This window comes from Cebus imitator, unplaced genomic scaffold (assembly GCF_001604975.1).
Source record: "Cebus imitator isolate Cc_AM_T3 unplaced genomic scaffold, Cebus_imitator-1.0 Scaffold87, whole genome shotgun sequence".
In the NCBI taxonomy this organism is placed as follows: domain Eukaryota; kingdom Metazoa; phylum Chordata; class Mammalia; order Primates; family Cebidae; genus Cebus; species Cebus imitator.
In genome coordinates this window covers 792,773-806,662 of record NW_016107402.1, presented here as the reverse complement: position 1 = coordinate 806,662, position 13,890 = coordinate 792,773, and the positions used below count along the sequence as shown (strand labels likewise).

The 13,890-nt window shown below is 41.2% G+C and overlaps 1 protein-coding gene across 1 annotated transcript; it reads left to right on the top strand.

The window, feature by feature from the left end:
* The first annotated feature begins 993 nt into the window (after window positions 1-993).
* Window positions 994-4,390, top strand: TEX46 (testis expressed 46). Its single transcript, XM_037740635.1, has 2 exons — window positions 994-1,185; window positions 4,125-4,390. The coding sequence occupies exons 1-2, from the start codon at window positions 994-996 to the stop codon at window positions 4,323-4,325; spliced, it is 393 nt and encodes a 130-aa protein (XP_037596563.1). The 3' UTR covers window positions 4,326-4,390.
* Window positions 4,391-13,890: the final 9,500 nt, after the last annotated feature.

The window sequence follows — 13,890 nt, the reverse complement described above, 5'->3', positions numbered from 1 at the left end:
AAAAAAAATTTTTTTTTTGAGATGGCGTTTCGCTCTTGTTGCCCAGGCTGGAGTGCAATGGAGTGACCTTGGCTCACTACAACCTCCGCCTCCTGGATTCAAGCAATTCTTCCGCCTCAGCCTCCCAAGTAGCTGGGATTATGGGTATGAGCCACCACACCCGGCTAATTTCTTATTTTTAGTAGAGATGGGGTTTCTCTATGTTGGTCAGGCTGGTCTGGAACTCCCAACCTTAGGTGATCTACCTGCCTTGGCCTCCCAAAGTGCTGGGATTACAGGCATGAGTCACCGCACCTGGCCAAAAAAAAATTTATTTTTTTACATTAGCTGAGCATAGTGGCACATGCCTGTTGTCCTAGCTACTTGGGAGGCTGAGGCAGGACGATCACTACAGCCCAGGAGTTGGAGGCTTCAGTGAACTGTGATCGCACCACCGTACTCCAACCTGGGCAAAATGAGACCTTGTCTCAAAAATAAATAAAATACTAATAAAAAGTTAATGTCTAACTGTACAGAGTCCAAAACCTAATCAATACTACATAGTGTATTTTTTCTTTTTTTTTCTGCTATAGGTTTGTCTGTTATACATATTATATTAAACAAAGTTACCTTCCCCTAAAGCATCAAGATGGCCTAGTATAACTGTAAAAGCAGTTATGTCCAAGTTTGGATAGCTTTTCTTTGCCCCTGTGATGGTAGGGGCTCTGTATTGGCCATTTTTTTGCCAGTGGCTAGGCCCAGAAATACTGGTGAACGAATGAGGAGGCCTACATCACCTGGCTGTTGTGAGGACATCATGAGATAATACTTGCAAACTGCTTGTCAAAGAATCTGGCACATAGTGGGTGCTTCAGACATAGGAGGAGTTATTGTTATGTGGCAACTGGGTGGTGGGAGGGAGCTGGTTATGACTCAGAGGCATTGTGTAGCCAAGACTCTTGTCATGGAGGGGCCTGAGGCAGGGTCCTGGGGCCTGTGTGCCTCCATGCCACAATGCTGGCGGAACTGATATTTCTCTTTAGGAGTCTCCATGGGATACTTGCCTCCTCGGGCACCATAGGAGCAGCGGCAATTTGGCTGATGAGCTATAAGCCAGTCTTGTTTGGGTTCCTATTCCTTCTGCTGTTGCTTAGCAACTGGCTGGTCAAGCATGAACACAAGCTCACCCTCCCAGAGCCCCAGCAGGTGAGCAAGACAGGCCTTGGCTTCAGCTCAGGGATAGGGGATATTTGTAGCTAGATTGGGTTGGGAGGTAGGGAATAGGGAGGTGTCGAAATAATGGGGCTGGACTGGGGAATCCAAGACTCTGTTCTAAATCACCATTCTACAGCTTCCTCTTAGATGATGCTGGCAAATTTCTTCCCTCCACAAGGGGCATCAGTTGCCTCAGCTGTTAAATCAGGACCACCCCAGACTTTCCTATTTCATGTTTGATGTCAGCATGCTTTGGCAAGAGTAACAACCACTTTAATGTGAAAAAAATTTTTTTAATTAAAATGGATGAACATAGATACATCTCTAAAATAGAATAATAAAGACAGCAGAAATGTACATAGATTATGACATCTTTCATTTAATGTTAAAAAAAAATGCTAGGCCAGGTACAGTGGATCACATCTGTAATCCCAGCACTTTGGGAGGCTGAGGCAGGTGGATCGCTTGAAGTCAGGAGTTCAAGACCAGCCTGGCCAACATAGTGCACCTGTAATACAAGCTACTCAGGAGGCTGAGGCAGAAGGATCACTTGAACCTGGGAGGCAGAGGTTACAGTGAGCTGAGATCATGCCACTGCACTCTACCCTGGGTGACAGAGCAAGACTCCTCTAAAAACAAAAACAAAACCAAAAAACATGCAAAACGGCCCAGCACAGTGGCTCACACCTATAATCCCTGCACTTTGGGATGCCGAGGCAGGTAGACCACTTGAAGCCAGGGGCTCGAGAATAGCCTGGGCAACATGGTGAAACTATGTCTCTACAAAAAATACAAAAATGAGCCAGGCATGGCGATATGCGCCTATAGTCCCAGCTACTCAGGAGACTGAGGCTGGAGAATCACCTGAGCCCAGGAAGTTGGGGCTACAGTGAACTGTGATCATGCTACTGCACTCCAGCCTGGGTGACGGAGTGAGATTGTCTCAGAAAAAAAAAAAAAAATGCAGGCTGGGGGCAGTGGCTTATGCCTGTAATCCCAACACTTTGGGAGGCCGAGGCGGGTGGATCAGGAGGTCAGGAGTTCAGACTGGCCAACATGGTGAAACCCTGTCTCTACTAAAAAATACAAAAAATTAGCTGGGTATGGTGGCTCATGCCTGTAATCCCAGCTCTTTGGGAGGCTGAGGTAGGAGAATTGCTTGAACCAGGACCTGGAAGGCAGAGGTTGCAATGAGCTGGGATCGCACCACTGCACTCCAGCGTGAGCTACAGAGCAAGACTCCATCTCAAAAAAGAAAAACAAAGCAAAACAACAGCCTATCTTGTTTATGGATGCATATGTGCAGTGAACGTAGTTTAAGGCAGGATATCTCAACCGTGGCACTGTTGACATTTTGGGCCAGATGATTCTTTATTGTAGGGGGCTCACCTATCACCTGTGCATTGTTAGCTTAGGGGCATCTCTGGCCCCCACCTGTGAGATGCCAAGTAGCACACCCCCGATTTTGTGACAAACGTTCTTCCAGACATTGCCAAATGGAGGGCAGAATGCCTTCCATTGAGAACTACTTTATAAAGAAACGCATGGAAAAATAAATACTAAATGCAGGATTACAGTTGAGATGATGATATTCAGAGAGGGGTAGAACGCTGTGGGTGGGAGAGTCCACAGAGAACTTTGGTTATATTTATATTTTATTTCTTACGTTAATATGGGAATATGAGCATTTGTTATATTATTTAGCTTTTTTTTTGCATGTCAGATATGTTTAATTTTTTTCAGTTAACCATTTTATTTTATTTATGTATTTAGTTTTTTAAGACAGGTCTCACTCTGTGGCCCAGGCTAGATGCAATGGCACAACCATGGCTTACTGCAGCCTCGACCTCCGTGGGCTCAGGTGATCCTTCCACCTCAGCCTCCCAAGTAGCTGGGACTACAGGTGTGCACAGGGGTAATTTTTTCTAGTTTTTGTAGAGATGAGATTTACCATATTGCCCAGGCTAGTTTCAAACTCCTGGGCTCAAGCGATCCTCCTGCCTCGGACTTCCAAGGTACGGGGATTATAGGCATGAGCCACCACACCTGGCCTAATTTTTAAATATTTTTAAAGACCATTAGTTTGTAGCTGAGTCCAAAAAGAAAAAAATTGAGTGTTATATTTAACCAGGGGAAGGAGAGATGAGAACCAGAGAGATAAAAGCATGTCATGAGACCACTGAGACTTTGTAGTTTCCGATCATGCTGAGCCTGACAAAATGCTCAGAGAGGCACGTTGGAAAAACAGTCTCCTGGAGATAGATGTATTTAGGCCAAGGGCTTTATGTCCACTGCAACTGGCGGATTAGCCAGCCATCTCCTGCATTCCTATGAACCAAAGGCCAGCAGGGGACTCAGGAATTTAAGGCTGTGTGATGCTGAGAAAGCGACTTCCCAGCTGGGAATGGTAGCTCACACCTGTAATCCCAGCACTTTGGGAGACCAAGGCGGGCAGATCACCAGAGGTCAGGAGTTTGAGACTAGCCTGGTTAACATGGCAAAACCCCATCTCTACTAAAAATACAAAAATTAGCCAGGCGTGGTGGCTGAGGCTGGAGAATCATTTGAACCCAGGGGGTGGAGGTTCAGTGAGTCAAGATGGCGCCATTGCACTCCAGCCTAGGCAACAAGAGTGAAACTCCGTCTTAAAAATAAGAAAGTGATCTCCATTGCTGGGTCCCAAGTCTCCACAAAATGAGGCAAAGACGCTCCCCTTGCAGGCAGTGGTGAGAATCTATTAAGATAATGTTTGTAAACCACCTGGCACAGAGCAGGTGTTCAAACAAGGAAGGGATTATCATTATTAACCAACTTTCCCCTTTTCCTGGCGGTGGGGAGCTTAGAAGGAAGAAGAGAAACCAAATGCTTCCGAAAACGACTCCAAGAACACGAAAGAAGTTGAGAGAATGCATGCCTGCTTTGCCCTCCAGGACAAGGTCCTCCAACGGCTTCTGTTCAGTGAAATGAAGCTGAAGGTCCTAGAGAATCAGATGTTCATCATATGGAATAAAATGAATCACCACAGGCGGTCAAGCAGACATCGGAATTTTCCCATGAAGAAACACAGAATGAGGAGGCATGAGTCGATTTGCCCCACCCTGTCTGACTGTATTTCCAGTTCCCCCAGCTAATGAGGCTGAGGTAGGCTGGCCTCTGCAGATGTTACCTTGACTCAGTAAAACCCAGTCACAGCCTATTGCATATTAGTAGTAAGTTATAACAGAAAGGTGCCTAGGAGCCAGGAGGAGGATCAGAGGCTGAAAGATTGCCTCTGGAAAAGAAATCTACACAGCAGGTCTACCAGGTAGCACATAGTGTCATGGCCTAATGGGGCTCTAGAACCATCTCTTTCTAGAGCCCTCTATTTCAGTTGTATCTATCCTGGTTCCTCCCTGGCCCTGTGCTGTTCACCCTGAGTCTCCCCACTACTGTCCCAGCCCCTAGTCTCCCCTCTCATCCTACACCCAGAGGCCAGAGCCAGCCCTGCCAAGCCTGTCTCTGACCATGTCCCTTGCTCATTTTTTTTTTGGGATGGAGTTTCGCTCTTGTCGCCCAGGTTGGAGTGCAATGGCGTGATCTTGGCTCACTGCAACATCCACCTCCTGGGTTCAAGCGATTCTTCAGCCTCAGCCTCCCAAGTAGCTGGGATTACAGGTGCCTGCCACCACGCCTGGCTAATTTTTGTATTTTTAGTAGAGACAGGGTTTCACCATGTTGGCCGGGCTGGCCTGGAACTTCTGACCTCAGATGATCCAGCTGCTTCGGCCTCCCAAAGTGCTGGGATTACAGGCGTGAGCCACCGTGCCCAGCTCATGTTATTGAGTTTCAACCAGAGCTCGGTTGCCCACTGACAGATATGAGCTGGTGAGTTTTGTGTTATAAAGTGACATCAGCAAGTGTTAGAGCTTGAAAGACCAGCCAGCACCTAGCCGAGACTTTTCTTTGTAATGAGAACTGGAAAGGAAATAATTATCTCACTGTTAGATTCAGTGTGACTTAGTGTTATGTTGGTGTTCTACGTAAAATCCTCTCTCTCGTGCAAGTCTCATGTATTCTAACCAAACCAGAGGACCTGCCATTCCCCAAATGCATCCGCGTCTTTGCTTACATTGTTTCTTCCCCTGTGATCTCTAATTTTCTCCTTTCTGCTGTTATAATTCTTCACTTCTTCCAAAGCCATCATGTCTAGGAAGCTCCCCTCAACCCAGCTATGATGAATCTTTTTCCTTAGCATTCTTTCCACATTTTATCTGTAGTTCTACAATAAAATGAATCACAATCTGCTGGGATTTGATTTGTACATATTACGACAGTCCTTCACCATGCTTCAACTAGGCTATAAAATCTTTGAAGACAAGCAGAGAATATTGTTCATCTGTGTATCCCTCCCCCACCTGTAACACCTAACACAGTGGCTAGTATACAAGTGGTGCTCAATAAAGAATATCTAGGCCAGGTATAATGGCTCATGCCTGTAATCCCAGCACTTTCGGAGGCCGAGGCAGGCAGATCACCTGAGGTCAGGAGTTTGAGACCAGCCTGGCCAACACGGTGAAAACCTGTCTACTAAAAATACAAAAATTGACCAGGTGTGATGGCACATACCTCTAATCCCAGCTACTTGGAAGTCTGAAGCAGGAGAATAGTTTGAACCTGAAAGGTGAAAATTGCAGTGAGCCAAGATCATGCCACTGCACTCTAGCCTGGGCAACAGAGTGAGACTTCGTCTCAAAAAGAAAAAAAAAAATCAATGTCTTATGTATCCAGACATTTTCTCTGTCCTCTCATTTTTATGATGATTCTGCTATATCCTATTTTGTTTGAGAGCAGAGTCTCTGGGGCTAAACTGCCTGGGGCTAAACTGCTTAAATCCTAACTTACCAACTCTCCGTTGTGTGATCTTGAACAACTCATGGTTGTTTATTCTTCCTGCACCTCAGTGTCCTTAACTATAAAATGGGCAGATTAACACCATGAATCTTACAGAATTTATAGATGATGTCTTATAGATGGCGTCTTAGTCTGTTTGTGCTTCTGTAACAAAATTCCTGGCTCATGCGATTGCTCATGCTTGTAATCTCAGCACTTTAGGAGGCAGAGACAGGAGGATCACTTGTGCCCAGGAGTTTGAGACCAGCCTGGGCAACTTGGTGAAACCTCGTATCTACAAAAAATACAAAAAAACTAGCTGGACATGGTGGTGCATCCATGTGGTCCCAGCTACTTGAGAGGCTGAGGTGTGAGAGTCACCTGAGCCTGGGAGGTCAAGGATGCAGTAAGCCATGATCGTACCACTGCCTGGGTGACAGGGTGAGATCCCATCTCAAAAAGCAAAAACAAAAAAATTAGCTGGGTGTGGTGGTGTGCACCTGTAGTGCCAGCTACTTGGGAAGCTGAGGTGGAAGGATCGCTTGAGCCCAGGAGGCAGAACTCGAAATGAGCCAAGATCGCACCACTGCACTCCAGCCACATACAAACAAATACCTGAGACAGGATAATTTGTATATAAAAATAACATTCCTTCAGCCAAAAATAAATAAATAAATAAATAAAAATAAAAATAACAACAACAGGTATTTATTTCTCACAATTCTGGAGGCTGGGCAGTCCAAGATCAAGGCTGTGGCATCTGGTGAGGTTGGCTCTCTGCTTCCAAGATGGCACCTTGAAAGCTATATCTTCGAAGAGGAAGAATGCTGTGCCCTCATTAAGCATGAGGTAGAAGGGCAAAAGGGAACAAACTTCTTTTATCAATCATTTTATAGTGGCATTGATCCATTCACAAGGACAGCCCCCTCAGGACCTAAATACCTCCACAAAGGCCACACCTCTGAATGCTGTTGCATTGGAGATTTTTTAACACATGTATTTTGGGTGACACATTCAGACCATAACATTCCTTCCCTGGTCCCCCAAATTTATGTCCTTGTCACATGCAAAATCCTTATCTAAATCAGATATGGGTGAGACTCAAGGTACAATTATTTTGAGGCAAATTTCCCTCCAGTTGCAAACAAATGTGAAATCAAACAAATCATGTGCTTCCAAAATGCAATAGTGAGACAGGCATAGGATAGATATTTCCATTCCAAAAGGGAGAAATAGAAAAGAAGACAGGACTAACAGGCCCCAAGTACATCCAAAACTATTTTTTTTGAGACAAGATCTGGCTCTGTCGCCCAGGCTGGAGTGCAGTGGCATGATCTCGGCTCACTGCAACCTCTGCCTCTCAGATTCAAGCATTTCTCCTGCCTCAGCCTCCTGAGTAGTTAGGATTACAGGCACCCATCAGCATGCCTGGCTAATTTTTGTATTTTTAGTAGAGATGGGGTTTCACCATGTTGGGCAGGCTGGTCTTGAACTCCTGGCCTCATAGGGGTTCGCCCACCTGGGCCTCCCAAAATGCTGAGATTACAGGCATGAGCCACCGTGCCCAGCCTGCTTCTTTTAATTGTAAGTTTCATCTTTAAATCATTTCTCTCTTCTTGGGCTTTATCAATCAATTTAGAAAGTTTATTTTGCCAAGTTTAAGGACCGACATGTGACACAGCCTCAGGAAGACCTGACGACATGCGTGCCCAAAGTGGTTGGAGCACAGCTTGGTTTTACACATTTTAGAAAGACACGACACCTCAATCAATATGTATATGTTGTATATTGGCTTTGGGAGGCTGAGGTGGGCAGATCACTTGAGCTCAGGAGATCAAAACCAGTCTGACCACTGTGGTGAAACCCCATCTCTACTAAAAATGCAAAAAAATTAGCTTAGAATGGTGGTGGGAACCCATAATCTCAGCTACTGGGGAGGCTGAGGCAGGAGAACCGGTTGAACCTTGGAGGTGGAGGTTGCAGTTAGCTGAGATTGCACCACTGTACTCCAGCCTGGGCAAAAGAGTAAGACTCCATTTCAAAACAAACAAACAAACAAACAAAAAACAACAAAAAAAAATGATGTACATTGGTTCAGTCCTGAAAGGTGGAACAACTCAAAGCATGGAGGAGGCTTCCAGGCTGTAGGTAGGTAAGAGACAAACGATTGTATTCTTTTGAGTTTCTGATTAGCCTTTCGCTGAATATACATTTTACAGGAATAGTCCCTTATGCCTTAGTCTGGCTTAGTGAAACAATAAGGCAAAGGAAGCAATCAGATATGCATTTGTCTCATGTAAGCAGAGGGATGACTTTGAGTTCTGTCTGTTCTTTATTCACAAGGAATTTCCTTGTGGGCAAATTGTGAGGGAAGTATGTAACTTTTTAATCTTTGTAGCTATCTTCTTTAGGAATAGAATGGGAGGCAGTTCCCAACTTGACCTTTCCTTTCCTTTGGCTTAATGATTTGGGATTTGGAGATTTATTTTCTTTTCACATTTCCCTCCTTTTCTTTTAAAAATCTTTTGGAGAAAGCATTTTAGAAGAGACTGAGTCTCTGGTCTCAGGGTTTTTTTATTTTTATTTTTTAGAGACAAGGTCTCACTATGTTGCTCAGGCTGGTCTTGAACTCCTGAGCTCAAGTGATCTGCCCACCTCAGCCTCCCAAAGTGCTGGGATTATAGGAGTGAACCACCACACCTGCCCTGGTCTCAGGTTTTGTCTGATCTTTCATGGGCAGGGTAGCTTATTGGTAGTTAGGAAGGTCCCATGTTATTAGGAAAGCTCATTTTTAGCAGATTACAAAGTCTTACATCCTGTGAAGAGAAAATAGGGGAAAGGAGAGAAAAACAACAGCAAACAAACAAAAAAATAATAAATGAAGAACAACCCTGGAAAATCAATATAGGCCATATTACTCTGAAGTCCATACATCAGTAGGCAGGTATAAAAGTGCTTTATGTATGTAAATAGTAGCATGATCTAGTGCTGTTATTTTCTTCTGAAGTTTAAGTTGTCTGGCTTTAGCTTACAGGACTTTAAGAAAGCATAGCTTAAGTTTTAGTAATTTCAAATCAGGAAAAATAGGAGGGAAAAGGAAAAGAAAGAAGGAAAAAAAAAGGAAAACATTACTTTAGCCTGGAAAATTTTAGAATTCAGTCCAAACTCTAGAAAATAATAAAAATTGAAAAACATTAGGCAAGACCAAACTCTAACAACAGGTGTACTATAGTTTATTTTGAAACATAATTTTTCTCTCTCTAGTTCCATTTTCACTAAAGACAATTCACAGGACAAATTCATTTTCAAAACAAATTTTAGTCTTGTTATACTTGGACAGAGTATTTGAGTAAAGTCAGCAATAATTTGCCATATACTCTCCCCCGCTTTTTAAAATTGGCTTTGCTGGGACTTTATCCCATAAGGAATCTCAGGTTCAACTTTAGTGCCTTAAGACCAGCCTGTGCCTACAAATACCTGTACTAATTGGGTGATTTCCTCACCTCAAGGTGTCAAGAAAACCTGAGGTTCCTGGGCCTGTCAGAAAGTGACATTCTTTACTTACTATAGGTCAGGAACCTGTACAGGGACTGTGTAGACAAGATATGAGACCAGCTTTCCCAAGGGGCTTCTATTGACTCTGTAAGTCAACTTTGATTTCTTAGAGGAGTCTATATCTGAAAGCATGCCATTCTAGTCAAAACCTTGGTAAAACAACCAGTGTCTCCAATTGTGTCCTGTTACAAAAGAAAACAGATTATTCTTGCACTTAACTATACTGCAGATAACTATACTGTCATAAGTTAAGAATACTCACAACTAGTTTCCAAATTTTGGAGAAATGAGGTGCAGAGAAATATGCTCCAAATTTTATTTATAGAGGTATACTTTACTGAATCATTAACTGCTGTAAGTAGTTCAAAAGAAAAGTTTTCTTGGCTCTGAAAAACAAAGGACCAGAAACATTTTAAGCAATAAGTCATAAAAAGGATTATTCAGTCTTCTATTAGTTCAGTCTATGCAGTTAACTCCTGTTCTGCTTGATGTTGATGAACATTGTAGCTCTCCATGGGAGTCTTGGACATTTTTCCTCTATCCTAGAGTCACAATCTCCAAAGTTATCAGAAATCTGCATTCAGGAGCACCTGTCAGAGTCCTCTGCTGATTATAAAACCACCTTTTGAAAAGGATAAAAGTAAAACACAAGTCTTAGAACAGTCATAAAGACACAATTGACAAGGAAATTTGGCTATTTCTGTGGTATACAACAATTTTACACAATAATCTTAATTATTACTCATGACATATGCTAAGACATATCAGAAACACAGGAATTTAATGCAATTCTAGAAAACATACTAATAACACATTTATATGAATATAATCCAAAGAAAGTTAAACACTGTTTCATATTTGACAATACTTCCTGTACATTATTATTATATTGAATAAGCTGAATATGTCTCTTTTGGACTTCAGGGCACTAACATAAAAAAATTAATGAGGACCATAGTTAGAATTTGATTTTGGAAAGTTTGTCAAATATAAAAAAGTTTAAAACCATTCATATCACAAAATAGAATCACAGATTATTGTAAAATAAGTCATTCATTTAGAGAAAGTAATAAAAATTTCAAAAAAAGACAAAAACCTTTATTCTTTCAGAGAGGAGACTTAATTTCCCAAACAATAAACCCAAATAATGACAGAATGAGGCCAATTAAATTTGTTTCTCAAAATTTTGTAAACAATCTATACAATTTTAAGCATCTTGACCATGAGGTATAATTTCCATGAACCTTTTTATAACCTTTATAATCTTTTATTGAAGAGTAAGTTAATGCTCCAAGAAAACCTTGTTAATCTGACACAGGAGTCAATATGCTGGTTTTGCATCAGTGTGTTTTTGATATTAATGGTTAATTTATAGAGAAACTGAACTTATTTTGTCTCTGGAATTGACCCTTACAATCTCACATGCCCACCTCTTCCACAATAGTCCCTGGGCCTTGATGAGTTTAATAGTTTTAATTTATGGCCTTGAGTCTCATGAATGCAGTTTATCTTGATTGGCATCTTCTACTGGGTCTGAAGACAAGGCTTTAACTGCTGTCAGTATTTAAGATTTACCAGGACTTGATATCTTTTTTAGATGCAGGAGTCAAAGCCCTGTAACTTAATGACTTAAGGACTTTAAAAGAACTTAAATGAAGTTACATGGATGTAATAACCTTAATTAATTAAAAAAAATCTCAGTTTATTCTAAGCAAAGAAAAGCTTAATAATAATTATGTAGGAATTATTTAAATAAAGCATAAAATCTGTTTGTTAGGCCAGTTACCCAAAGGCAACTGTGGTGTGACTGCTGTTCCCTCTGGGGAATCAATTTAGATAACTGCAAGTTTTTGCAAGCACCATTAAGGAGTCAAAACTTGTAGTTATCTAAATGGACTCCCCGTAGGGAACAGACTTTCTGTGGTGTGACTGCTGTTTCCTATGGGGAGTCCATTTAGGTAACTGCAAGTCAAAACCAAAGTAAAGGGTACTTGAATTAATTAGACATAGGAAGAGTGTTTCTTGCATCATTAAGTGAAAATTTTTGGATCCATAGAACAATTTAAAGCCAAGAGCACAGAATATTACATTGGAAAGAAGCATTTCCTTTAGTCCTTTAAGATAAAACATTTTTAGCATCGGGTCACAATCATTAGAACCCAAACGAAAAAAAAACTTACAGGAGCTGAAAATGCATTGAAGGATAGAGTTACTACTTTAGGCCTTTTAAAAGAGGAGGAGAAAGCTGAAAACAGCAATAAAAGTTGAACTTTGCATGATAAAATCATACTGTTTTGTAATTTTATTAATAGTAAAGCAATACCTTAAGAAAATTTTATTGTTCTAACTAATTCTTTACTGTATAAGTAGTTTTTAAAAATATCAAAACCTGCACTTTGGGAGGCTGAGGTGGGAGGATCACTTGAGGTCAGGAGTTTGAGACCAGCCTGGCCAACATGGTGGAACCCCATGTCTACTAAAAATACAAAAATTAGCCAGATGTGGTGATAGACCCCTGTAATCCCAGCTACTCAGGATGCTGAGGCAGGAGAATCACTTGAACCTGGGAGGCAGAGGTTGCAGTGAGCTGAGATCGTGCCACTGCACTCCAACCTGGGTGATAGAGTGAGACACAATCTCAAAAAAGAAAATAAAAACCCAATCTCTAGAAAGACCATTATAAATAATTTCCCTTCAATTATAGACAACTTGATCATATAAAATTTTTTCCATAAATATTATTACAACTTACACAGATCATTCATGACATGCTTGGACTTTCTGGTTTGTCCTGAACATCCCTCTTTCTTAAATAACCACTTTATAAAACTTACCATACAAGATTTTTTCTCATATAAAATTGTTTTTCTTTAAGCTTTCTTACCAAAAATACCTCTTTATTTCTATAACTTCTTTATGTCTCTCTTATTTTCTAGTTCCTTTTACCTTGTTTTATGGGTAACCTTTCAATAAGCTTCAAATTAGAAAAAATTATTTACTTTTTAACAAGTACACATATTTTTTAGAAAGAATGTTTTCCTACCATATATTTTTTTAATTGGAAAATACTCATTTAATGAAATCTCTATTATTTAATTCAATATAACTTTAGATTGTAAATTATGTTTGTCTAGATAATATGTTGTATTTATTCCATTACATTTACCAAATTATTATTTATTTAATTTTGATTTTTTTTCAAACAATCTTTCTCTGTCACCCAGGCTGGAGTGCAGTGGTGCCATATTGGCTCATGCAACCTCCGCCTCCCTGGTTCAAGTAATTCCCCTGCCTCAGCCTCCCAAGTAGCTGGGATTACAGGCATATGCCACCATGCCTGGCTAATTTTTTTGTATTTTTAGTAGAGATGGGGTTTCAACATGTTGGCCCGACTGGTCTTAAACTCCTGACCTCAGGCAATCCACCTGCCTCAGCTTCCAAAAGTGCTGGGATTACAGTGTTAGCCACAATGACTGGCCAAATTATTTTATTTTGATTTATATTTTGAGATGGAGTTTCACTGTTATCATCCAGGCTAGAAAGCAATGGTGCAATCTTAGCTTACTGTAACCTCTGCCTCCCAGGTTCAAGTGATTCTACTGCCTCAGCCTCCTGAGTAGCTGGGATTATAGGTGCCTACCATTGTTTCTGGCTAATTTTTGTATTTTTAGAAGAGATGGAGTTTCACCATATTGTCCAGGCTGGTCTTGAACTCCTGACTGAGGTAATCTGCCTGCTTCAGCCTCCCAAAGTGCTGGGACTGTAGGTGTGAACTACAGTAACCGACCTGGGCTTATTATTCAATTTTTGAGTACTGTTTAACTTTAAGCCAGTTTGGTACCTTGTGGCCAAAAACACATAACAAAATATGGGTACATATACATAAACACACACATACACACTCGTACAAAGATACTATAGCTTTTACTTCAGAACTGTGAGATATTAATACAAACTCACCAGTTTGCAAACAATAACAAAAAGGAATGGTTGGATACAAACAGTGGATTTTATCTCAGTAGAAATATTACAACAGACTTAAAGCAAGCAGAAAAGAAAGAAGAGAGATAGCGAACTTCGGAACTTTATAGTTGTACATTGACCTTTGGGTTCAAATTTTTCTTGATGTAATTGGCCCCTCAGTTTAAAATGTGCACAAGAGCAGACCTAATGTGTAACCAGCTGAAGTATGAGAAAATAGGGCATGCCCTTCCATTTACACAACCACTTGCAAGTAGAGGCACCATAAAACCAAATGGGGTGCCCATCCTT

Excerpts from the sequence above, each read along its gene's own strand:
- TEX46 (XM_037740635.1), top strand. The coding sequence starts at position 994 with ATGCTGGCGGAACTGATATTTCTCTTTAGGAGTCTCCATGGGATACTT. Across the intron at positions 1,186-4,124 it reads CCCTCCCAGAGCCCCAGCAG|GACAAGGTCCTCCAACGGCT; the intron begins GTGAGCAAGACA and ends TTTGCCCTCCAG.